The sequence below is a fragment of the Silurus meridionalis genome, chromosome 19 (genome assembly GCF_014805685.1).
Source record: "Silurus meridionalis isolate SWU-2019-XX chromosome 19, ASM1480568v1, whole genome shotgun sequence".
Classification (NCBI taxonomy): domain Eukaryota; kingdom Metazoa; phylum Chordata; class Actinopteri; order Siluriformes; family Siluridae; genus Silurus; species Silurus meridionalis.
Window position 1 is genome coordinate 2,619,733 of NC_060902.1, and position 26,899 is coordinate 2,646,631.

General features: G+C 38.7%; 2 protein-coding genes across 2 annotated transcripts; both read left to right on the top strand.

Moving 5' to 3' along the window:
* The first annotated feature begins 268 nt into the window (after nucleotides 1-268).
* LOC124402474 (solute carrier family 45 member 3) lies at nucleotides 269-11,633 on the top strand. Its single transcript, XM_046875538.1, is given in 7 exon segments — nucleotides 269-344; nucleotides 6,646-6,904; nucleotides 7,421-7,607; nucleotides 8,045-8,667; nucleotides 9,560-9,825; nucleotides 10,508-10,788; nucleotides 10,790-11,633. Coding segments are annotated over 6 exon segments (1,629 nt in total). The 5' UTR covers nucleotides 269-344; nucleotides 6,646-6,762; the 3' UTR covers nucleotides 10,920-11,633.
* A 7,132-nt stretch (nucleotides 11,634-18,765) lies between these two features.
* si:ch211-117k10.3 (Krueppel-like factor 15) lies at nucleotides 18,766-26,504 on the top strand. The gene is made up of 3 exons (XM_046875539.1): nucleotides 18,766-18,902; nucleotides 19,843-20,827; nucleotides 22,468-26,504. Exons 2-3 carry the CDS (start codon nucleotides 19,917-19,919, stop codon nucleotides 22,634-22,636), a joined length of 1,080 nt encoding a protein of 359 aa, XP_046731495.1. The 5' UTR covers nucleotides 18,766-18,902; nucleotides 19,843-19,916; the 3' UTR covers nucleotides 22,637-26,504.
* The last annotated feature ends 395 nt before the right edge of the window (nucleotides 26,505-26,899 follow it).

Sequence of the window (26,899 nt, forward strand, 5' to 3'; positions counted from 1 at the left end):
GCTAAATCACATACACATCCTGTAATTATTCTCTTGGTTTAATGTGATTATAATGTGCCTTATCTGACAATTTCCATGTTATAATGCTGTAATAAATTGACTTAAATTCCCTACATTTTGCTTAAAAATCATGTGTCGGTGTCAGCACTTAAAAAGCTGAACTTCAGGTTCTACACTTGGTTATTTTTTCTTTTTTATCAGCGGTACACACTTCCTCGTTAGACTCCTCCTCTTAGCTTCTGTGTTGATTCTGCAAATGAAACGCCGTATCACACTCTGTGTCACACTGTACATGTGAGAAGAGGACTGAAGACAAGGATCACCATCACACACTCAACCTCACTGTATGTATCGACTCTTTCTGTTCAGCTTTTCACCACAATTACACACCTCGCCAACTGAACTTTATATGAGATAGAAATAGAAATAAATCTTATCTATATGTATATTATTTATATATATATATATATATATATATATATATATATATAGGTTAGTTTGTAATTTGGGTGAAATTGGGGCTAAAACTAGGTCAATTCATGTTGAAGATTTCACTGGACAAACTGTAAGGCTTCATTCATTAATGTTTTTTTAAAAAACAAGGAAAAAAGGTCAGACTACAGAAGAACCTAAAATAATCATAATAATAAATTATTTTTTCATTTATATATAATATATCATATATATAATAATAATATTATATAATATTATATAATTAATATAATATTTATTATATTATGTAAATTTTCTTGACATTTAACTTTTTCCCCATAGTTTTTTTATTTTATTTTTTATAATATATACCCCTGGCAATGTTATGTATGCTTTCAAGTTTAATCATAGTATTTTAAAAATGTTTTAAAAGGTGGAGACTACACACACTTGTGGTACACCTAAAAATAATTGCATTCTGGATCGCATATCGAAACGAAAGCCCTGTACCCAAAAAATTACACGGCACCAATATATTTATGGTGTGTTTGTGTGTGTGTATATATATATATATACATACAGTGAGGAAAATAAGTATTTGAACACTCTGCTATTTTGCAAGTTCTCCCACTTAGAAATCATGGAGGGGTCTGAAATTGTCATCGTAGGTGCATGTCCACTGTGAGAGACATAATCTAAAAATCCAGAAATCACAATGTATGATTTTTTTTTTTACTATTGAGGTCAAACGTTTCCTGTAGTTTTTCACCAGGTTTGCACACACTGCAGGAGGGATTTTGGCCCACTCCTCCTCCTTCTCTATTGGGTTTAGGTCTGGAGACTGGCTAGGCCACGCCAGAACCTTGATATGCTTCTTACAGAGCCACTCCTTGGTTATCCTGGCTGTGTGCTTCGAGGCATTGTCATGTTGGAAGACCCAGCCTCGACCCATCTTCAATGCTCTAACTGAGGGAAGGAGGTTGTTCCCAAAAATCTCGCAATACATGGCCCCGGTCATCCTCTCCTTAATACAGTGCAGTCGCCCTGTCCCATGTGCAAAAAAAAACACCCCCAAAGCATGATGCTACCACCCCCATGCTTCACAGTAGGGATGGTGTTCTTGGCATGGTACTCATCATTCTTCTTTCTCCAAACACGTTTAGTGGAATTATGACCCAAAAGTTTTATTTTGGTCTCATCTGACCATATGACTTTCTCCCATGACTCCTCTGGATCATCCAAATGGTCATTGGCAAACTAAAGACGTGCCTGGACATGTGCTGGTTTAAGCAGGGGAACCTTCCGTGCCATGCATGATTTCAAACCATGACGTCTTAGTGTATTACCAACAGTAACCTTGGAAACGGTGGTCCCAGCTCTTTTCAGGTCATTGACCAGCTCCTCCCATGTATTTCTGGGCTGATTTCTCACCTTCCTTAGGATCATTGAGACCCCACGAGGTGAGATCTTGCATGGAGCCCCAGTCCGAGGGAGACTGACAGTCATGTTTAGCTTCTTCCATTTTCTAATGATTGCTCCAACAGTGGACCTTTTTTCACCAAGCTGCTTGGCAAATTCCCCGTAGCCCTTTCCAGCCTTGTGGAGGTGTACAATTTTGTCTCTAGTGTCTTTGGACAGCTCTTTGGTCTTGGCCATGTTAGTAGTTGGATTCTTACTGATTGTATGGGGTGGACAGGTGTCTTTATGCAGCTAACGACCTCAAACAGGTGCATCTAATTTAGGATAATAAATGTAGTGGAGGTGGACATTTTAAAGGCAGACTAACAGGTCTTTTAGGGGTCAGAATTCTAGCTGATAGACAGGTGTTCAAATACTTATTTGCAGCTGTATCATACAAATAAATAGTTTAAAAACCATATATTGTGATTTCTGGATTTTTTTTTTTAGATTATGTCTCTCACAGTGGACATGCACCTACAATGACAATTTCAGACCCCTCCATGATTTCTAAGTGGGAGAACTTGCAAAATAGCCGAGTGTTCAAAACTTATTTTCCTCATATATATATATATATATATATACAATCAGCCTGGGTGTGTATAATCAGAGTAAATTACAGGTCACAATTTGTGGGGCAAGTTGGCATCTGAATGTTATAATAATAATAAAAAAAAAAAAAACATGCTAATTCCCAGGTTTGAGAAAATATTCTGTAGATTCGATACTTACTCTGGATCATGCAAAAAAACAAAAAAAAGTACTGCAATTATTATGTCATATTTGCATTCATGAATATTTAAATTGATTTCCTGTTTCATAAATCTTCCTTGTTTTCATATTTCCATAAATATACATGATGTTCTTTCTCTCTGCCTATTAAAGGTGTCTCAATATTAATTTACACAAATGTTCAGCAAAACACAGTAAAGTTCAGCTGTTTCCTGTATCTCTAAAACTCTACCAAGTGTTTGATAGAATGTCTGTCAAGCTAACTAACATATCGAGCTAGCATTCAGTCATCAGAGCTTCTTTCCTGTCTAAAGATTTTTGTTTTTTATTTAACCCTTCAAATTGAATGACTTTGCTCATTACTGAAATATTTACACACCTTCAAAATAGTCCCTTTGCACACTGACTTATGAATGACGGTGCTCCCTGTAAAATAAAAGCCATCCAGCTTTGTGTCAACAGTTTGGAGAATAACCACATATGGCAGGAACATTCAGGTGTCCCATAATTTCTGCCCATATAGTATATCTTTGAGAAGGGAGGTTGCACAAAGTACGGGCTAAATGGTACACTTTTTTTATGGGCTAAAGGGTAAACAGTAAAGGTAATTCTTCAGTCTTTGCTCATGATTAAAAGGGTGCCAATATTAATGAAGATGACTGTAAGCACTATAGTGTACACTTGGATGCTAATAATAATAATTTGTACACACCAAAATATGTGCTTGAAATAGCAAAAAGTTGTACAGTTGTGGTTTATAGAGTACAAACACTTTATGTACTGTGATAACAGTGTGTGCGTGTGTGTGCATGTGCGTGTGTGTGTGTGCGTGTGCGTGTGTGTGTTAGCTTGTTTGCACAGCAGTGTGACTGGAGTTGACTAAATGGGTGGTGATGCATCTGTAGCAGTTACACACATTTATTTTACTCAATCGTTCCTGTTAAGGTCACGGTGTAAATACAGCCAGACGTTTTCAGGCCCCCGAATCCCAGCAATGTGGCAGAAGTTATTCTGAATTTCATACGAGTTTCCGTTAAATGTTTCCTCACAGAGAAGTTCTCAGTAAGAAGACGGCGATTCGGAAGAAACCGTAGCTTTCGCTGACTCGTAACGAAACAGCAGATTGATTAGGTTTTTACAGGATGCACTGAAAACTCGATAACTGTGCTGGTACATGCAGGTTTAATATAACTAGTCATAAGTAATTATTTGTTATTCATTCATTTAGTAGGAATAAAAAGATTAAAGGGAAAAGAGTAGGATGGATTGATGAATGGATGCATTAATGAATACATGTTGTGGATGGATAGATGGATGGAGGGATGGATGGGAGGGTGGATCGATAGAGATATGGATGGATACATTGATAGGTGGATGGATGGATACATAGTTGGATGGTTAGATAGATTAATGATTTGGCATTGATGTAGCAGATGGATGCATTGGTGGGTGGCTGAATTGATAAATGGAGGGATGGATGGATAGATGGGAGGGTGGATCGATAAAGATATGGATGGATACATTAATAGGTGGATGGATGGATGAATAGATGGATATATACATAGTTGGATGGTTAGATTGTTAGATGGATTGATGATTTGGCATTGATGGAGCAGATGGATGCATCGATGGCTGGCTGATTGGATAAATTGATGGAATAATAAAGATGAATGGATGGATGTCAGATGGAGTCTTTGGATCTGGATGCATGACATTTTCCCTTCACTTCAACTAGGAGAACAAAATGTGTTCCAGGTGCACAAAACCTTCCCCTGTGCAAAAATCCAGCTCCATTAAGATATGCTTAACATGGGTTGGAGTAGAAGATCTCCTGCTGTAGAGCTATAAACCCTACTGAACACCTTTGAGATGTATGTGAACACTGACTTACCTCACCTTAATCAGTACCTGACATTACTAGCACCCTTGTGGCTGAACAAATCTCCACAAGTCTAGTGGAATATCTTCCCAGAAGAGTGGAGGTTTTTATAACAGCAAATAGTGTTGTTCACAAACTATTTTTCATGTAATGTATACAACATAAATTTTTCCTATGGATGTATTTTATCAGTGTGTTTTAAGGAAAAGAAAATATTGTGTGTATTGCAAATAATCAAGAGTTCAGATTTCTACTATTTATATCTGGTGTATTTTTTGGAGTCAGGATAAATGTAATGCATTTCTACAGTGTTTCAGCAGTAGGAAATGTTGCGCAATCCTCTGGGACAGTTGAGAAAGGTACCTCGTCATTAGTACCTGAATCATTAGCTGTAACAGCAGGATGTCTTTCATGAATCATTTAATCAGTAAATCCTAAAGAGTTGTGTAATGTGTGTATTTCCCTCAGTCTAGGTCTGTACTGAAAATGAAATAATACTGAATAAACCATTCAGGATGTAATGAAAGAAATAGATCTTCTGGTCAAATGTTCATTTCACAATCTACCAGACTTGCATAATAAAATAAAGCAATACAATACTCTTGGGTCATGCTGGTTTAGAAAAATAGTGAGTCACAACCAGTGTTTGAAATGAACAACTACCAACCCACCAAATGTCGGAAGAAATCAGATGTGGCAGGTAACACCATCAAGTCATTGGCTAATTTCATGAAGTTCATGAAAGGGCAGATTTAGGGCAAATCTTAAAGAAAATCTTTAAAAATATAAAAAATAATTTGCGATACTTGCCTGGGGTAACCAACCCTCGTGTTTAAAATGAAAATGTTCCCCCAAGCAAATAAGTTCAAGAAAGGAAGTTTTAAAGTCAAGTGGCAAGCTGGGTCTTAATAGGTAATGTGTGACTTGTTCTTTTTGTAGGGCTTTTCTTTGGCTAGTTGAAGTTATATATATGGGCTAAAATGTAAAATTTTATAGCAGAATTGATTGTTGAGTGAAAAGCCTGGTTAAACCCTGGTCTCAACTTTACACAGACTATATTGTACATTTATACACATTTCAAGCTGGGAGAAAAGCCTGTGTTGCATGTGTAGAAGGTGGAAATATGGGCACCTTGTTAAAATCAGTACGATTCATTATGTAATGTTTATATTTAAATAAACTAATGAATGATTTACAAAATAAATTGAGTAATTACTTTATAGTTTTGTAACATTTTTTAAATTAATTGTAAGTAATTCAAATAAATACTAATCAAAAGAAAAGATTAGGCCTAATAGTTATGTATTACATGTATTAATAAATGATGGTACTCATTTAAAAAAAAATCTGTAGTGTACAATGTTTTAAAATTCACCACATTTGCAGAAAAGCCCAAATTCTTCAAAATGCAGCTAGCCAAAAAAAGAAATTAACCACAAAATTTATTGTATTACAGTTGAGTAACTAGTTTGTAATACCCACTTTTTTTGCGATATCGTTTGGATATGGAAATGAAACCTTATTGTTAAAACGATAACGCATCCAACTTACTGTATGTGGACACTTCACAGGAAACACTTGACCCACAATTCCAAACCGATATTCCAAAACCGTGTCTATGGAGTTTCGTTGGTTATTCACAATGGAGTTTAATAATAGCCTTCGCCTGGGTTTTCATTGTTCAGATATCATCTTACAGTGAGCTTTTAATTTCCATAACCAGTGTTGTTTAGCGGAAGAGTGTACAGCTTACAACTGCAGGTAGGTCCCACCACTGAAGTTCCAGGCTATCTCAGGCCATTCAGACATTTAGTGGAGCATCTTCCCAGTAGATTGGAGGTTATTATAAAAAAATTGGGACTAATTGCAGGATGCGATGTTCAGAAAGCACATGATCTTATGGTCAGGTGTCTACAAACTTTTGTCTATATACTGTGTGTGTGTTTGTGTGTGTGTATGTGTGTGTGTGTGTGGTGAGAGATGAAAGTAGTAGGTTTTGAAACCTAAATAATTGTGTGTAATACAATACAGTGTGTACGGTAACATTGTATTTTTTTACTTTCCACCTACCCCTTTATTTCTTATACCATGAAAGCCATGAAAGCCAAAAATAAGACTTTAACTAAGCAATATTTATATTCCAGGCAACATCATGGAGGACTCATGGTCAAGGATAAGGCTCCAGATCACGTCCATATCCACAGCCTTCACCCATTTACAGGATTAGTGTGGAGAGAAGTGTACGAGCTGATCTTCTGGATATGCGTAGCAGGCTCTTGGACTTGTACCTGGTCAACGTGTTGACATGTGGGCTGGAGATATGCATGGCCACTGGCACCATTTACATTCCCCCCATGCTCCTGGAGGCTGGAGTGCAGGAGCGCTTCATGACCATGGTGCTTGGTGAGTGAATGTGAGCTGGGTGTTCGGGAGGTATATCCAAAAGAGCACTGCTTTAGCGTTAGCATTGTTAATCAATCTGAAGCTGACATTCCTAATCATATTTTAAAGCTTATTTCTTCTATACATGGCATTTTGTTGTTTCTGCTGATCGCTTTCCTGGTTTAGTTGAAGAAATTTCCACATTTCTGTCAAGGAATTCCAACCTTCCAAATTAATGTCAACATTTTTCTCTGTAGTCAGAAGGTTTTTCCTTAGTCAGATGTTTTGAGTTGCATAACATCTGGTTTTAAAGAGCGCAAATGGCCTACCACATATGTGTGTTCTTTCAGTCTGTAATTCCATATGAATGTATCATTTATGACCAAGTTTGAATTTGGGTGGAAACATGGAAATGTTCAGAACGAGAAGCAGCCCTGATTTATTTTGTATTTGATTTAACCTGGATATATTTACAGATGAAAAAGTCCATGTGACTCCTGAATGCTTTATTCATTTCCATTCCCCCTCACTGTGCAGGTGTGGGTCCTGTGCTGGGTTTGATATTCGTTCCTCCACTCGGTTCAGCGAGCGACAGATGGAGAAGTCGTTATGGGCGCCGACGTCCCTTCATCTGGGCCCTGTGTGTCGGCGTGCTGCTCAGCCTTTTAATCATTCCTCGTGCTTCTCAAATCGCCTCTCTGTTCTACGAGCAGCAACACTGCAGGTGCGTTCACTTTACCTAATCGTGTTAACACATTACTTACGACTAAACGAGTAAGAGTGACACCAGATACTTCTATGTGTATCAAAGCATCTCTAGTTGGGAGTGCAAAAGTTTGTACACCCTTGAATGCATACACTAAATGTTTTTGTGTAAATTCCTTTATTAATCTTAAGCGTGTGCAAACTTTTGCACTTAAATGCCGTCTTCAAACCTTAACATGCTTCATATCTGGTTGTCACTTTTGTCCTTATTGCAAACGTTTGTACAACCATGAGTGTCCACTAGGGAAGATTTACCGATTCGCATTAACGTTAACGACTTCAAATGTCTTGAGTAAATAATTTTGTATTAAGGGTGTACATATTTTTGCACCAAATTGTCCAGGATATTCTATAGCATATGTTGGATATGTGATCTATGTGGATATTCTGTAACAGGTTGGAAGTTCTGCTGTTGGTGTCGTCCATCTGTGTGCTGGAGTTCTGCGGTCAGGCCTGCTTTACCCCTCTGGAGGCGCTGGTGTCTGATCTGTACCCCAGAGAAGAGGAGAGCCGTCAGGCATTCTCCATCTACTCCATCATGCTCAGCCTGGGAGGATGCATCGGGTATCTTCTTCCATCCGTGGACTGGACCGGCCTGGGTGCATCTTCTTACCTGGGAGGCCAGGAGGCCTTCATCTACGCACTCCTCACTGTGCTGTTCCTCATATGCCTCATGACCACAGCCTTTGTCTCGGAAGAGCAGACGGCCGGGGTGGTCCCGGAGTCATCCAGGAGATCTGCGAGCTCGTACAGCGTGTGCTGTTGGCCGTCTGAGTTGTTCTCCAGGGCGCAGATGTTGAAGCGTGCAGTGGTTAGCCTGTTCACAGTCATGCCCAGACTCTGGTCAGGGTGCAGCCACGTTCCCCGGGTGATCGCCAGGCTGTTTGTGGCCGAGCTGTGCAGCTGGATGGCTCTGATGACGTTTGTGCTGTTTTATACAGACTTTGTTGGCGAGGGTTTATACGATGGAGTGCCCAGCGCTAAACCAGGCTCTCCTGAAAGACTTCGCTATGAGGAAGGTACTGTCTTACCATCACACTCCAGTAATATTCACTTCTTAGAGTTTTAATCCAGTTCACTGATTACTGCTTTTATAAATAATTTGTCAATTACTATTTTATACAAACTTTACAAAATGTGGTGGAAAAAAAGCTCTGTGGCTCCAAAACAATGATTTTTGTGCACAGCGAAAACAATGAATATAATTTTGGAGTACTTTAATTCATGCATAAAACTAATCTGGAGCAAGGGCTATTTATTTGTTTGTTTGTTTGTTTGTTTGTTTATGGCTGTTAATAACGAACTAACCAACTAGCTAACTTACTAACTAGAGAGACGGACAGATGTTTTAGTTTTTTACATTTTTCTTTTTAAATGGTTTTTATTTATTTATTTAATCTGCAACACCAATAAACAAACAAACACACAATTATTTGTTTTGCACTTTTTTTCTCCTCAAATAATTATTTGTAGTATATTTATTTATTTTTTAAGGCAGGCATAGAGTCCATCGCAACAGCCATAAATAAACAAACAAACAAATTTTTGTTTCATACATTTTATTATTTATTTATTTATTTATTTATTTATTTATTTATTTATTTATTCATTCATAATAAGGCAGGTGTAGCAGCTAAATATATTTTTAACAGCAATAAATAAATACATTACATGATAATATTTATTGTATTTAATTTTTATGCAGTATTTATTTCTAGGATATTTGCAAACTTTCCTTCACTAACCAAAAATCATTAAAGTCACTAATGAGAAACTGTGAGTGGGAACCGTGAGAGGAACCGTGAGAGGAACCAGACTTTGAATGGACCTCATCTTCCACGTAGAGATTCTTAACAATGTGTTCACTATGTGTGTAGAAGAGTTATGAGTTTACTGATCCGGTTCGCTCAGGTGTGCGTGTGGCCAGTCTGGGTCTGTTCCTGCAGTGTGTGACCTCCGTGACCTTCTCTGTACTAATGGAGCGGATGGTGGCGCGTGTCGGTGCACGTGTGATCTACCTGAGCAGCTTGGCCCTGCTGGCACTGAGCACGGCTGTAATGAGCGTCTCTAAGGACGTCATCCTGGTGACGGCGATGGCGGCGGTGACCGGCTTCACCTTCTGCACTCTGCAGATCCTGCCGTACACACTCACCTGTCTGTACCACTCAGATAAGCAGGTGAGAAACGTCACCTGAAGCGTCACACGGTTCGTCTCTATATTACACAAGCCATTTATTTTGTCACGTGACATTTTATTTTCACATCAAAATAAAAGTGAATTTTATTCATAAAAAGTCACGTACTAATACTGACTCAAGCCATTTTTTTAAATTTGTTTTATGTTCACGACATTTGCATATGCTTCTTTTTTTTTTTTTACGCATGACTTCCATATGATACATTTTTGTGCAATTGATTTATTTGAACCAATTTATTTATACATTTTTTGTTGTTATTTTAGGGCAAATACATTTAATTATCTTTCATAATTTTTTGATCACAATTTAGAGATTTTTTATTTTTTTATTTTACAAATGACACATTTTTTTTTTTTTACAATTGAGAGAATCTTTTTCAAATTTTTAAAAAATTTTCACCCATGATACATTTTTTTTGTGGAATTTCTTTTTTCACAATTTGTTATATATTAGGGATTTTTTTTTCTTCACTTGATTTTTCTAATTTGCATATAATATTTTTTCCATATAATTTCTAAGTGCATTTGTCTCACTCGAGTTTGCGTGACTTCACACATCATCGGATCTTCATAACATGCTGAAACATGCCCTTTTCAGTCATGATGCATTACTTTAAATTAAATTTAAATTTTTACAGAATTACAATCTTTTTTTCCACCAGGTTTTCCTCTCCAGCAGTAAACCCAAACTCCTCTCCAGCAGGACTGATTTGATCAAATCGACTCATAAGCAGATTTCCGCCGTGCATCGGAACACAAACGGGTATTTGAATGGCCGTGCTGTGATTCCCTCTACCACCAAAGTGGCTCCTTCCTCATCAAGTAATTCCTATGTTTCCCTGGACATTGACACGTCGCTCGACTCCCACCAGCCTCATAGAGGAATGTGTCTGGACTTCGCCATCCTGGACAGTGCGTATCTCCTGTCGCAGGTCTTCCCGTCGCTTCATGGGCTCCATCGTGCAGCTTTTCAGCAGCGTCACCGCCTACATGGTGTGTGCCTCTGCCCTCAGCCTGCTCGCCATCGTCTTCTCCAGCAGGATCGTCTTCACCAGACAGGAAATGGAGAGCTGAAGTGACACGTGAATGCCACAATTAAATAACATATCAAGTGCATTATGATCAGGGATCAGTCGAGCGGTTTCATGTTTACAAGGGATTCAGGAAACTCAAATGCCGTAACTTAGATGTGTGTTTGGTGTTTAAATCTAAAACTTCTGATCCCAATTCTGACCCATGTCCAATCTCACTTACTCCCAAGACAAAGTCTGTCCAATCTCACCCACTTTCAAAGGAATTCTAAACAGTTGTGTCCAATCCTAAAGGAGTTCTTTCCAATCTCACCCACTCCCAAAACAAATTCTGTCCAATCTTACCCACACCCAAAACACATTCTGTCCAATCTCACCCACACACAAAACACATTCTGTCCAATCTCACCCACACCCAAAACACATTCTGTCCAATCTCACCCACACCCAAAACACATTCTGTCCAATCTCATCCACACCCAAAACACATTCTGTCCAATCTCATCCACACCAAAACTAATTCTATCCAATCTCACCCACACCCAAACCAAATTCTGTCCAATCTCACTTACACCCAAAGGAATTCTAGCCAATCTCTCCCATTCTAAAACCAAATTCTGTCCAATCTATTTAAACGTATTTTAAAGACATTTCTAAAAGAATTCTGACCAGTTCTGTCCACTCCCCAAAACAAAACTGTCTAATTTCATCCACTTTCCAAGAAATTCCAAACAATTGCGTTAGCTCCTAAATAAATTCCAAAACAAATTCTGTCCAATCTCTTCCACTGGCAAAACATTCCTGATCAATCTCATCCAATTCCAAAATAAATTCTTTCCAATCTTCCCTACTGCCAAAGGGATTCTTTTGAATCTCATCCAATCTTAAAATGAGTTCTGTCTAATCTGGTCCACTTCTAATTAATTCTAAATGTAATTCGTGTCCTACAAAAATAATTCTGTCCAATCTGTTGAAGAAATGATCATGATGAAGAAAGCAGATTTTTTTTTTTACAATGGATGTTTTACTGCTTATGGTTGGAACGCATCAGAGTAGTTATGATTTGAAATCAACACGCTAATCGCGTCATCGGGTTCGGCGCTCCTATTGGTCGCTTTTAAATTACATGCTATGCAGATCATACAAGAATGTTAGCTGTAATTACTATGTCCACCCACTAGAGGCTACACTGAGCTTTGCTGCTTCCTGTAATAAAAAAAATATGGGAGTACAAATCCCATAGTATTGGTCCGAAGAATCCTTCAAGCCGTCACTGAAATTTCAACTCCATTTAAGCTCTTATGTAGAAAAATTAAGTCTCTTTATGCCTTTTGATTGTATGAATGTAGAGCTGCTGATTTATTATTGGTTTTTAATTTTCTTTATGATCTGAATGTATAATACAATGGATATTTGTAGAGGTGTCTGTTTATACAAAGGTTTTTTATGGTTTTTGAGAGACACCTGCATGTTCCTTTAGTTTATATGCAACAAGCTAAGCAATTTAACGGTATGAACGCTTTAGTTTGACTAAACAAACCTATAAATGTCCAGATGTTCCTTTTTATTTTCATTGAAAAATCCAGCATTCAGCTGAAATACTTTTGTAAAACTCGCCAAAGATGTTCTTCAATAGTTCTTTATGGTGGTTCCATAACAGACCTCACTCCAGACGTCTGTTTGCTCTCTAAATAACGATTACAGAACTCAGACGTAGGGAAGTCAAGTCAAGTTTATTTCTATAGCGCTTTTCACAAAAGACATTGTCTCCAAGCAGCTTTACAGAAATCAACATTTAAGGTGAATGGTGTGTTTATCCCTGATGAGCAGCCATGGCGACTGTGGCAAGGAGAAACTCCCATAGATGTTATGAGGAAGAAACCTTGAGAGGAACCAGACTCAAAAGGGGAACCCATCCTCATTTGGGTGATATCAAGAGTTTGATTATAAATCTTTCAACAATACAGAACACTGGAACGGAACTGCATGGTGTTGAAGTATGGAACATTTGAATGTTGGTTCCTTTCACTTTCCAGAAAAAGTCTCCAACATTCACTGCTCCAAAACAACCCCAAACCATTAAGCTTCCACCTCCATGTGTGACTGCAGAGGTGAGGGAGATTGATCACATCTCCACTCCTGTTCTCCATCGTACACAAGTTCTTCTGTTAGAGCCAAAAATGTCACAATTAGACTCCACAAAACTTTATTTTCACTCATTTACTGTCCAGTTCTTGTGTGTTTTTGCCTTTTACATGCACGTGTCTCAAAAACCATAAATGACTCTGTGTTTTCACAGTTCTTACAGACTCTGTACATCCTTCATTAAACCATCAGTTTAGTTGTGTGCACATTTATGCAACCAGGTTATTAAGTTTTTATTATAATAATTATTAATATTGTAATGAATAATTTGATTTTATTCATACATTTTTCACTTAATTTTTATACATAGTTTTTTCGCACTTGAGGTTTTGTCATCATTCGTTTTCCGTTTTTGTTTTTTACCTCAAAAGATCCTGTAAAATTGAAATGGTTGTATGTGCGTTCATGAAGCTGAAGCGAAACCATAGACTTTGATCTGTTTGCTGTTACATTTCAACCTGTTCATACAGAGCGTTGCATAAGTATTTGCCCCTTTGAACTTTTCTACTCTGTGTAGTTTTACAACTACAAACCCGATTCCAAAAATTTTGGGACACTGAACAAGTTGTGAATAAAAAAGGAATGCAATAATTTACAAATCTCATAAATTTATATTTTATTCATAATAGAATATAGATAACATATCAAATGTTGAAAGTGAGACATGTGAAAGTGAGAAAAAGTTGGGACAGGTAGCAATAAGAGGCCGGAATAGTTAAATGTACATATAAGGAACAGCTGAAGGACCAATTTGCAACATATCAGGTCAACAGGCAACATGATTGGGTATAAAAAAGAGCCTCTCAAAATGGCAGTGTCTCTCAGAGATCAAGATGGGCAGAGGATCACCGATTCCCCCAATGCTGCGGCGAAAAACAGTGGAGCAATATCAGAAAGTAGTTTCTAAGAGGAAAATTGCAAAGAGTTTGAAGTTCTCATCATCTACAGTGCATAATATCATCCAAAGATTCAGAGAATCTGGAACAATCCCTGTGCGTAAGGGTCAAGGTCGGAAAACCATACTGGATGCCCGTGATCCTCGGGCCCTTAGACGGCACTGCATCACATACAGGAATGCTACTGTAATGGAAATCACAACATGGGCTCAGGAATACTTCCAGAAAACATTGTCGGTGAACACAATCCACCGTGCCATTCGCTGTCACCGGCTAAAACTCTATAGGTCAAAAAAGAAGCCATATCTAAACATGATCCAGAAGCGCAGGCGTTTTCTCTGGGCCAAGGCTCATTTAAAATGGACTGTGGCAAAGTGGAAAACTATTCTGTGGTCAGACGAATCAAAATTTGAAGTTCTTTTTGGAAAACTGGGACGCCATGTTATCTGGACTAAAGAGGATAAGGACAACCCAAGTTGTTATCATCTCTGATGGTATGGGGTTACATCAGTGCGTGTGGCATGGGCAGCTTACACATCTGGAAAGGCACCATCAATGCTGAAAGGTATATCCAAGTTCTAGAACAACATTTGCTCCCATCCAGACGTCGTCTCTTTCATACTGCATCAATTACAACATCATGGCTGCGTAGAAGAAGGATCCAGGTACTGAAATGGCCAACCTGCAGTCCAGATCTTTCACCCATAGAAAACATTTGGCGCATCATAAAGAGGAAGATGCGACAAAGAAGACCTGAGACAGTTGAGCAACTAGAAGCCTGTATTAGACAAGAATGGGGCGACATTCCTATTCCCAAACTTGAGCAGCTTGTCTCCTCAGTCCCCAGACGTTTGCAGACTGTTATAAAAAAAAATAGAGGGGACGCCACACAGTGGTAAACATGGCCTTGTCCCAACTTTTTTGAGATGTGTTGATGCCATGGAATTTAAAATTAACTTATTTTTCCCTTAAATTATACATTTTCTCAGTTTAAACATTTGATATGTCCTCTATGTTGTATTCTGAATAAAATATTGAAATTTTAAACTTCGACATCATTGCGTTCTGGTTTTATTCACAATTTGTTCAGTGTCCCAACTTTTTTGGAATTGGGTTTGTAGAACAGGACAGGAACTTAACACATATATTATATAATGGATGTACACAATATTATGATTGCAGCATGTTTGTGTGTGTATGAGTGTGTGTTTGTGTGTGGGGGTTTTTTTGGTTAAGTGACTCATATTGCTTAAGAAATCATTTGCAGCTTTCAAATTTAAAAGTGGGGTGAACACATGAAAAGCGAGGCGACACATCGTGAGACGTTTTCTCCAACAATCGATGTCAAGCAAGTTCAATTTAAATTATTAAAGGATGTATTTCTTGATCCGTTTACACGACAGACATTGTTGTCATTGAAGGAACAGATTTGAGATTGTATTCGAAATATCAAATGATAATTATTATTCTTTAATGGCTGATATAAATAAAAAAATTGGTCCAGCCATCACTAATTAGAGTCCATGTTGGTGTAAATCAGCTCTAGTTGTATAATTAATGAAATTTGCATGATCAATGATATTTAGCAGAGGTCCTCCATATACAGTGTGACTTAAACTTACATCAATAAGTGAACATGTTTCTTTTGCCTAAATGCAACAAACTTGGTATAAAGATTTACTTTGAACAAACAAATCTATAAATGTCCAGATGTTCTATTATCATGTTTTATTGAAAGATCCTTCTTTAGCACAAACTCTGCGTCCGGACAGTTATTTTCTAAAACATTCAGCTGAAATACTTTGCTATGTCTCTTGTAAAAGCAAGAAACCCAATGAGCACAATTCGAAAAGTCTCCTTTCACTGTAGCCACAGCTCACATCATCTCTAGCAGACGCTTCAATATTTCCATTATAAAATGACTAAAATACAATCCACCCCTGATTTTAAGTGCATTTTTTTGCACCTTTTGAGATCTCCACCCACAAAAACTTTGGGGATTACGGTTTTCCTGGAGATTTGAAATGAAGACAAATTGTGTGTTTTTCTAAATTCTACAGGAAAAAAACACAAAAGTATAAACGGTTCATGAAAAAGCTTAACCACTGTTTTGAACTGTTTTTGGTCGGATTTTTCTTACGATGTCCAGCTTTTCTTGAAAAGTCTGTCTTTGCAAATGTCCTTGTAAGTGTATTTTTGCTACCAAATCGATTTCTTCTCCTCTGTCAGTCAATGTGGAATAAAAAAAAACAACAACAGATAATAAATCTACACGAATATATCTGAGAATGTACAGTTTGCTACTGTACTAGCAAACTGTACTAGTGCGCTCTCTGACCTTCCAATCAAACGACGTGAAAATGCCGGCATTATTGTATGAAATCTGATTGGTTGAAGCTACAGTTTTATGTATTTGAAGCTACATGGGCCACAGTGCTGATTTCAGAAGACCTCAGGGCAGATTTCTTAGACCCTGGCAACACGTGATGGGTGAAATATGATTGGATAGAAACTTAAAATAACATAACATAAACATACACTATTGTAAGCAGTGCAACCGAGAGAAAAGCTATGAAATGAAGAAAACAGACTATTGGGAATGATATAGTTTATATTCATATAAGTCGGTGATTCCGAGGCCCTTTCTGCTGGCCCTGACGGCCCACCGCTGGTACTTCAAACGTTACAAAGGAAGCTTTCCAGCATGAACATGACGCAATCGAGCTAACGGAGGCCGCGATCTCAGAAGGAATGTTTCCGCACACGTAAGTTCTTTCATTGTCACATCTTGTACGCAGAGTTATACAGTGTATACTTCTTGCCGTGAAATGATTACTTGCAAGCTCCTGGATTGTGCAAACGTTGGAAAGACACGGAGAACACCATGTGTGTAAACACTGCAGGACAATACGGTACAGGAAGATTTGTACAGAACACACATATGCAAAAAAAACAGACTATAAATCAGTGGCGTTAAACTCGTCTATAGACGGAAATGCTGGCTCGAAGAAAAGGGTCAACATTTAATGAACAACTTGTGAGACAGGATAAAAAAGAGAGTGTGAATATAAACCAGGAATTAATGCAGTAGATTCTGCTCTTGGGCACATTCGCTTCAATTTAACCCATGTACATTTGAGGTTCACGTCAAAGACTCCTCACACTATTCAGGTGATAAAGAACAGACGGACTTTACTTCCATCAGCCGTCGTCATCCATCTCTCACATCCAATTCCACAGCTGCTCTTGTGACTCTCTTCTGCTTGGGTTTCCTCAAACTCCTTCATAAACTTCAATTGGTCCAGAACTACTAAAAGCTCCTCCATCGAGCAGATCTCCCCTGTTCTTTATCATCTACACCGACTTCCTGTTAAATATCAAATAAAGTACAAGAGTCTGCTTCTCGCTCTCAAAGCACTTCATAATCCTGCACCCTCATCCATCTCTGACTTGCTTCATACCTACACCTCAAAGCGCACTCTCAGATCTTCCTCGTCTGTTTTCATCACTGTACCTTCTTTCCGTTTAGTCACTATGGGGTTTAGCTGGGCTGCTCCTCATCTCTGGAATTCTCTTCCACAATCAATATGAGAAAGTGACTTTCTGACCACTTTAAAATCATGTCCTAGAAATCTGTTCAGATTTGTGTTTTTTCACATTCGCTGTTTGTTGTATTGATTTTTATGATGATCACTCGGTGTCCTTAAGTGTTTTGAAAGGCACCTTTAAATAAAATGCATTATTTTTATTATAATATTAAAAAATAATACCAATAATTATATGTTAATATTATTGTTATTATTTTATGTTAATATAAAGTTGTAATATTTATTATTATTATTATTATTATTATTATTATTATTATTACAGAGACGTGTATGGCGAACGCCCTACAGATTAAACGTGTGAAATCACTGACGTGATAATGTCTACCATGAGGAGACGTTTATGGAAAGAGTTTGTAAAAACAGCTGCTAGAACGTGCAGATGTTCAGATGCACCTAAAGTAACTATAAAAAGATAAAAAAAATCCACTATGCAGTTCGTTAAAAACTAAACGGATGTTATGAGTGAGATCTTCTCCATGGTGACTAATACTATTATTTAGAAAGTGACCAATAATTTATGACCAGTATTTGAACTGTTACTGGAGCGCGTGTCCTGAGAGTCACATAGAATTCAGATTAACATGGCAGAGGTAGAGCTGTAACTTCCTGCACACACAACAGGAGAAGAACGTCTGGATTTTATTTCATCTTTGTTTGCACTACAAAGGCCTGATCTTTAAGAGTGAAATGGAAAGTTTCCAGAATGTGGTGAGACCCGATGACTTGAGACCTGCTATGTGGTATGTTTAAGAGACAGTGGCGGAGATGAAGATGGTGTGGGCTGATTGGATTGAAATGGGATTATCAGATGGAGAATGCAGGTAGGACATTTTGGAGACAAGATGAGAGAGAGATGGTTAGGTGATGTGTGAAGAAGGGGCATGGGGAATATGGGTGGAAGAATGATTAGGATGGAGGAAAAGAGAAAGGCTAAGGAGGAGGTTGATGGGTGTGGTGAAGGAAGACATGCAGGTGGTTGGTTTGAAAGAGGCAGGAGAAGATGATTAGTGGAACAGTGTTCCTAATAAAGTGGCCGAGCAGTGTATGTCTGGCTGACTGTTTTTCAGCGTGGCCTCGTGCTCTCGCCTGGCTTCCCCTCCAAATAAATAATGCATGAGAACGTGGCGGATCGACCAATCAGACGCGCCGTCTCAAGGCGAGCCTCCGCAAGGCTAGCCAATCAGAGCGAAGGAACCGGATCCGTGCCGTCATGTGACAGGGGGGGGCCCTCCTAGAAAATGCCAACATGGAACCGAGGCAAGGACGAGATCTTCAGCTACAGTAATTATTTCAAATAAAATAAAAAAAAGGAGCCCACGTCCAGGACGGGTCGAGTTTCATCTCACAACGGAGGTCTCGGGGTATTTTTTAATCAAGGTAAACCAACATCAAGACGCCATTTCCGGACGTTTAACGTTAAAAAAAAAAAAAAAAACAACAGTCGCACGCGGCGTTCAGGAAAAGGGAAGGGGGCGCGCTTCTCTGTGACCCTGCGCAGAAAAAACGCAGAATGCATTTCCCCCTTCTTCCGACACTTTGCTTTCGTGTGTGTGTATTGTTTTTTCAGTTTTTTAGAGAGGAAATCTTCAACCAGTTAGGATTTTTAGTTGTAATTTTCTTGTATTATTATTTTTTTTCTTTGCAAACGCACTGCGGATCCAGACGCACTTTCGGCGTGGCTTTGGGGGAGGAGGAGGAATGCGGCTGCGCACGTTTTGCGCAGAATAGACTAAAAAAAACTAAAGATAAAAACAGAACAAAACATAAACAAATGCATTTTAGAAGCCCCGTAAATCCGAGTTATAATCCGAGATTAGGTTGTTAGATTGTCTGGGAAATAGAACATGCAGTGAAGTTCGTATTTTTGGAGAGAAATTGGTAAATAATTGCTGACATGCACACAGAGGTGTTAAAAAAACACCATATGGTGACGTTTAATGCGCCCCAGAAACGCAGTTTGCTAAATTATTGGCACCCAGTGTTGGTGCATGACCGCTTTAATTATAGTGCCTTTGACTATAAGATTTTTTCTTGCATTTGCTTTCTTCAACATACTGTCAGGTTTCCTTTCGTATCACAAGTTCTTAATATAATAAATGCAAAGAATTAAAAAAAACATAAAAAAAAAAACCAAAATATATATTTATAATGCGTTACATGTTATCTTTCTGTATCCTGCAATATCGTCTGTATTCTGATTTCGAAGAACTTTCCTCGAACTTATGTTCCTGGCGATAAGTTTCCGATTTTCGTTTTTTTTTTTTTTTTTTACAGAAATTTGTTTTAAACTGATTCTGATTTCTGGTTCGTGTTCTAGGGGTATTCAAGCGAAGGGTCTGCGGTGATACACTCCGTCACTCACCTGCCCTTTCTCAATCCGGACTGTAATAAATGGTTTCATTGGGTGAAAAGCCAGTGTCCATCGCTAATGACTCACTTATGCTGCTCACGCTGCCCTGCATGGAGGCAGGAGGCAGTGAAGGGGGCAGTTCGGCCTCCTGCTCCAGCCCTGAGACGGGTGACCCTGGCGCCGGTCTCGCCGAGGAGGAAGAAGAAGTAGAAGGACTTTTGAACTTGGACTTCACTTTAAGCTCGGAGGATGTTTCCAGATTCCCCGATTTCACGATGCACGTTTCGAGCAGCTTCTCGCCGACTCTTGAGGACATCGAGGAGTTCTTGATGGAGAAGATGGAGACTGTGGAAAAAGGTCTTGTCATTCCAGAAGCGAAGAAGGAGCAGGTCGGCGATAAAGGCGCTGCGTCTCCTGCAAGTCCGATAAACAGTACGACGGACAAACCTTCCACCCAAACCGCCGCTAGTCAGAACGCGAGCCCTACAACTAGCTCTGCTTCAGTGTTAGTTGGAGCTCCAGTGGTGCTTCAGATTCAACCGGTGCAGATCAGCCAGCCGCTTCAACAAACCAACCCCCCTGCCAACGGACTGCGGGTGGCCCACCTAGTCCTGGGTGTACAGGGAGGGCAGAACGTTGCCCTGATCTACCCCCAGGTGCCCTCTGCCACCGTACTACCTGTTGTGGGTGAGACCGGATGCCAAGACCAAAAGTATGTGAAGATCGCTCCACTGCCCATCACCTTACGGACAGTTGGCATAGCAGGGACCAGCTTGGTCAAAGCCATCCCTCCACGCCCGCCCAGGCCCACCACTGAAAACCTGCGTGTGCACAAGTGTTCCCATCCCGGGTGTGAGAAAATGTACACCAAGAGCAGCCACCTGAAGGCTCACTTCCGCAGACACACCGGCGAGAAGCCCTACCTGTGCAGCTGGCCCAACTGCGGGTGGAGGTGAGGTTCTCGTTTTATCATTTAGTAAAAAAAAAAATGCGTTTATGTTGTTTGAGAACACAAATTGATATCCCAAACATTTAAAAACAACACAATTATTTAACTATATACATATATTCTTACATGTAATGCAGGGTTTCCACTGGGGTGGCACGGGGTGGCAACTGTCACCCTAAGAAAAAGTATTTCCACCCCATCTGCCACCCCAGAACTGGTGTATAAAATAGTTTCCTTGACTAATTTACAGCAGCGGCACTTCAAGGGTTACTAAGGGTTAGGGTACCACAGGCGTAGAATTAATCTCGCTACACTTTTGCATAAAACTCGTTAAACAAAAGGTAAATATACATTTTCATCTTATTTAATTTGTCTTTCCAATCAGGTTTATCAGGTGCAGGTCGAGTCAGTCTTTATTTAATTTTCATAGACGGATATAAAAATGTGCCCCAGTGTATGCACTGAATATGTTTATCATTCCTTAAATCTACAAGAACCATGAAAGGATGTTGCTTCAGTGTTCACCCCTAATAATCCTCATGCCACCCCATTGCCACCCCATAAATAATTTTCTAGATCCACCCTTGATGTAATGCTGATATATCGTCTTATCTATTCATTCTAACATCATAATATTAGCAAAATTATTGCCACCCTTCAACAACAAGGAGCAGAATCCCAGGTTTATCGAATAACCATCTATTTCTTGGGTGGCAATAATTTCTGAATGGTAAAAATGACGCCATGTGCTACGAATATCACGATTTAGTTTTTCATGGTTGGCGTAGTAACATTAGCGTTCTGCAATTATTATTAATGAACAAAGTACTAGCAATATAGAACTTGTAAACGAATCTATTTATGAATCTGAGTACCGCATATTTCGGACTATAAGCCGCTACTTTTTTCCCACGTTTTGAACCCCGCGGCTTAAACAACGAAGCGGCTTATTTATTAATTTTTCCAGGGTTTTTCCCGGTTTCACAAACTTCAAGCCAAAAAACTGAACCCCATAATATTAGACCAATGAAATTTCTGAACAGAAACGAAAAAACGCACCTCACCTGTGTTCTGAGCTGCACGGCATCGGGAGAAAATCGTTGTGCGTTTTTTAAACGATGCTAAAAGATAAACTCCCGAGAGAAATAGTTGTGAAAGGAAGGAGGAAAGACAGTGAACAATGACTTTCTTGGTCGGCTACTGTTTAGATACAAGCCGTTGTAACGCGTTGAGTCAGGGTGAAGGGAGAGCTCTTTAACTCCAGCTGCAACAGAAATCATATAAGCACAGACAGGTTTCCAAAACTCGTGCTTTTTTATTTTTCTTGGCAACAGCGTTACATGAATATATGAATGTAATTTGGGGTGGCGGTAAATAAAGGTGTCTTTAAAAAAAACCCACCAAAATAAACTGCAAATTTTTACATTAACAATCAAGTAATTTAGTTCCCTCGTGTATTTTACATCACTAGTTAAATGCGTTTTTGTATTAATTGTCAATTGTTTGCATGAGGGTGCCAATACTTTTGGACTCTTATCAATATATGACTCCTTGATATACGTCCTTGGATCAGGAAGTATATTTTGTCCCTCCTGTGTAGATGATTACCATGTTTTGATGTCTTTTTCACCTGACTTCTGTAGGTTCTCGCGCTCGGATGAGTTATCCCGTCATCGCCGCTCGCACTCGGGAGTGAAGCCTTACAAATGCACCATGTGCGACAAGAAGTTCGCCCGGAGTGACCACCTGTCCAAACACACCAAGGTGCACAGGAGCCCACGCGCCAGCAGACTGGCCAGACCGAGCGTCTGAAGTCAAGCTGCACAATCCTTCCTCCAAACCCGGAAAAGCTAGATCCTTCCTTTATTTCCTTCTTTCTATCCTTCCTTCCTGCTTTTTTTTTTTCCTTCAGATCTGTGCTTTTCCCGGTGCTAATATCACACTTACTCGAACCTCAGGGATGTGATTGTTGAGCCCTACACGAAGCAGATGTGCTTCAGCACTTCATTAACCATGTACCGATTTTACTCTCGGTATAAACCAGATTGGCGAGAGATCGAGCTCGGCGCTCGTTCGGACGTTCCCGAATAATCTGAAAGACTGCACAAAAAGTCCAGACGTAAGCACGTCTCCGAGACTGCCTTACGTTCCAAGCATGGTGTCTCTCCTAAGCTTCCCGGATACTGCTCATGTATGCCATGCTATGCTACGTATGCCGAAAAACGAAGATAATCCAGTATATTGTTATTGTTACCTTTTTTAAATATGCACTGCGGCGGCGACTCTGATTGGATCATGCGCATGGGTGTATTATCGTGGAATAGTATCTAATGTATAGCACTTAAGGTTGGAAAAGTTCCTGCCTCTGAAAATCAATGCAAGATCCAGTATCTATCTATCTATCTATCTATCTATCTATCTATCTATCTATCTATCTATCTATCTATCTATCTATCTATCTATCTATCTATCTATCTATCTATCTATCTATCTTTGATGTTACTGACATTTTTTCCCTTTTCTTCTTCTTTTTTTTTTTTTGGCCTAAGAAACACTTCCTGTCTCCTTTTTCACGGCCCAATCACATCCCTGATTGAACCAAATCATGTTAAAGTGCGTCTCTGCTGTGCCTCGCCGAATCTTTCCAATCGTTGGGAGAAGCTAATGCCAAACCAGAGATCCCCGCATACGGGTGGGACTTTGGCGTACGACGATGTTCACTAAGTTTTATGAATTTTTCGCTTACGTACTGTAAAAAAAAAAAAACAATAACACATAAGCTAAGGATGAGGGGTGCATCGATACAGGTGGCGGTATTTGGTATCGCACGATCCTTTGTCGATATTACCGAGGTAAGAAAATCTGATACCGAACGTTACTACACGACTTTGTATGGACATAAGTTTGTGGACACCTGACCATTTAAAAAATCTCACGTTTTCACATTTAGTGCCCGTTTTTGCTGGCCACTCGAGATCTTCTACTCCAACCCATCTAGAGCAGATCTTCATAGAGCTGGCTTTGTTATGCAGGAACAGGTTTGGGTTTCCTAGTTTAAGTTCATGCTAGCATATCCAAAGATGTCGTGTAGAATTGTGTGCCTCCAGTTTTGTGGAACCACATATGACTGGAAATGTCAGGTGTCCAAATACTTTTTGTCCACATACCAAGCAACCTGGTAAACCTGAAGCTATTAAATGTTACAGGAACAAAGGAACGTATTAGAAACAAAGCCAGGTGGAAACAGCTCTTGCACTTCAGCGTTCTTATATTCCAGTGTTCTCATATTTTGTTGTTCTTTGACCATTTTTCCTAACAAAGATATATATTTTGATTAGAGCTCTGACAGAATCTTTTTTGTTTTTTCCCCCCCAGACTCATAACATACCCCTACGCTAATGTAGCTAGCTAAAGCACTTCATTTCAAACCAGTAGCTAGCATTAGAAAGAACTAGCCTTGTAGCATAAACACATGAACACAGATGCTAAATAAAACCTTGTGCACGTGTAGTATCCGTGGTATTGATGCATCCCCAGGTTCAGGACAGAAAAAAAAAAAACTTGAGGTTTATAAGCTAGTTATGAGCGCAGAGCTATATTACGATTCGTTTCATCGAGAGCAGATGAGCGTTTCACATTTCTAACACAAATGAAGCTACGTCCATATGATTGTCGATCATATATCAGTGAAGGGTTTCTCTTTCTTTTTTTTTTAATCTCCGTCCTTCTTTAAAAAAAAAAAAAAGAAAGCTAATCGGAGGCTTTGAAGCTTCCACACTGTTGCCGTGGCCTTTTTTTTATAGTAATTTGTGGTGTTATGGTTACTTGCGTATTTTTCGCCGTTTTTATAGAGGAGTCATGAACGAGGAACGCGGAAATCACTGGTGGATTACTAACTCCGGCTCGCGTACAACCGTAGATCGGATAACGGTCGGTGGTGCTTACGTAACGAGGGTGCTTTACGTCGTTGTTGTGTTGTTTTTTTTTTTTTTTAACTGTTTCAATACTGGGTTTAACACTCGTTTGTTCCAGAAATCGGGTACGTTTCAACGTGATTTTTTTATTTTCGAGAAAAACGAAATAATCAGGTGATGTTTTAAAAACATCGTAATAAATAAATAAATAAAAATTGTGCGAAAAGCTGCTTTTAAAAACCAGCATTAATTAAAAAAAAAAATTTAAGCTAACAAGAAATTAAAAAGAATTCTTCATTGAAAATTTCATATTTACATACAAATCTTTTTATTCTTTTATACTTTTATTTATCAAGAATTCAAATTTTTTATTTATGTCAGAATGTCCTTCACAAGCACTTACGTTATAGCGGCTATAAATTCATTCCTTCGTATCGTATCCTGAATTTTATAAACCAAAAACCTTCCACGCGCTTGTTGTTCTCATGTTACATCGCAACATGCAAACTCCTGGTTTACAGCTTTACGTCTGACTGTTACAGTGTGCTCACAATGAAGACTCCATTCTTTCATAAATATATATATATAATTCAGCTCAATTGATCAACTAATAATAAATGCGTATTTGAAGGATAGAAAATAAAGATCAAACCTGTAGATAAAATACTCATAACAGGCTTAGTATTAGTTTTAAAACAAAAATGTGCCTACAATGTTTAATTCTAGAGGATCTGGGCAATGTGAGAATGAAATATATATAATGCTCAATTACAAAGCAATTATAATTACACTTTTATAAGATGCACAAAAAATATATTTTATTAAAATCACATTTTTGTAAAAAAAAAACTAAATAATAATACATTTGCATTAAAAAAAAAATAAGATTTTTTTTCCCCCTCTTCATTGTGAAATAATTTCTTTTCGTAGATAAATTATTATTTTTTTATTGGTTTTATTCGGGGTATGAATATAATGTTCTCGTATCATGCGATAGCTGATTTTTAGGTTGGATCTAGATCAGCACCAAACGTCTGTGCACCGTGGACCAGTTTCTTTTTTTTATTTTATATTCTTACAGACCAGATCTAAATATATCTACATACAGTGTCTGAAAAGTGTGAAAGCACCTGCTCTTTTATGGTTTTTGAGAAACACTCGCATGTTCTTTTTGTGTTCTTGCAACAACCTCGGTCATGTAACTCTATTAAGATGAACTTTGACCAAACAAATGTATACATTTCCACATTTTCAACTTTATTTGCATTGAAAAATCCCCCAAATATTCAGCTGCAATACTTCTGTAAAACTCGCCAAAGTTGCTCTTCACTGGTTGGAGATTTTTTTAATGATGCAGTTCAGGAGGATTTAGGTGTGGTGACTGGAGAGAACATTCCATGATGGAGATCGATTCGGCTCATCGTCTTGTTGCAAGGTGAACTCGGTTCCAATGAGCCGCAGTCCAGACGGACGTATGCAACGGTTGCCATGTTGGTTCAGGATTCCTCTCATTTTCTGGAAGAAGTCTGCAACCTTCGCTGCTCCAAACCATTACGCTTTCACCTTTATGTGTGAGTGTGGGGGTGAGGGAGTCTTATCACATCTTCACTCCTGTTCTCCATCTTGCACATGTTCCTCTGTTAGAGCCAAAAACCTCACATTTGGATTCGACAGAACTTTCATCCACTCATTCACTGCCCAGTTCCAGTTTGTTGTATAGAAGTAAAAGAAACATGCATGTGTCTCGAAAACCATAAAGACTGTAACAGGCAGTGTGTGTGTGTGTGTGTGTGTGTGTGTGTGTGTGTGTGTGTGTGTGTGTGTGTGTGTGTATATATGTAGTATATATTTAAATAGTGGCTCTTAAAAGCCAGAAGTTTCACCAGAACTTCCACAACCCGGTGGTTGGTGACGTCTGATCCAGATGGTTCCAATGTAATGGTTATTATGAATATTTTCCAATCCACCAACCATTCAATACTCATTTTATATATATATATATATATATATGTATGTACAGTACAGAGCAAAAGTTTGGACACACCTTCTCATTCAAAGAGTTTTCTTTATTTTCATGACTATGAAAATTGTAGATTCACACTGAAGGCATCAAAACTATGAATGAACACGTGGAATTATATATGGAATTATATACATAACA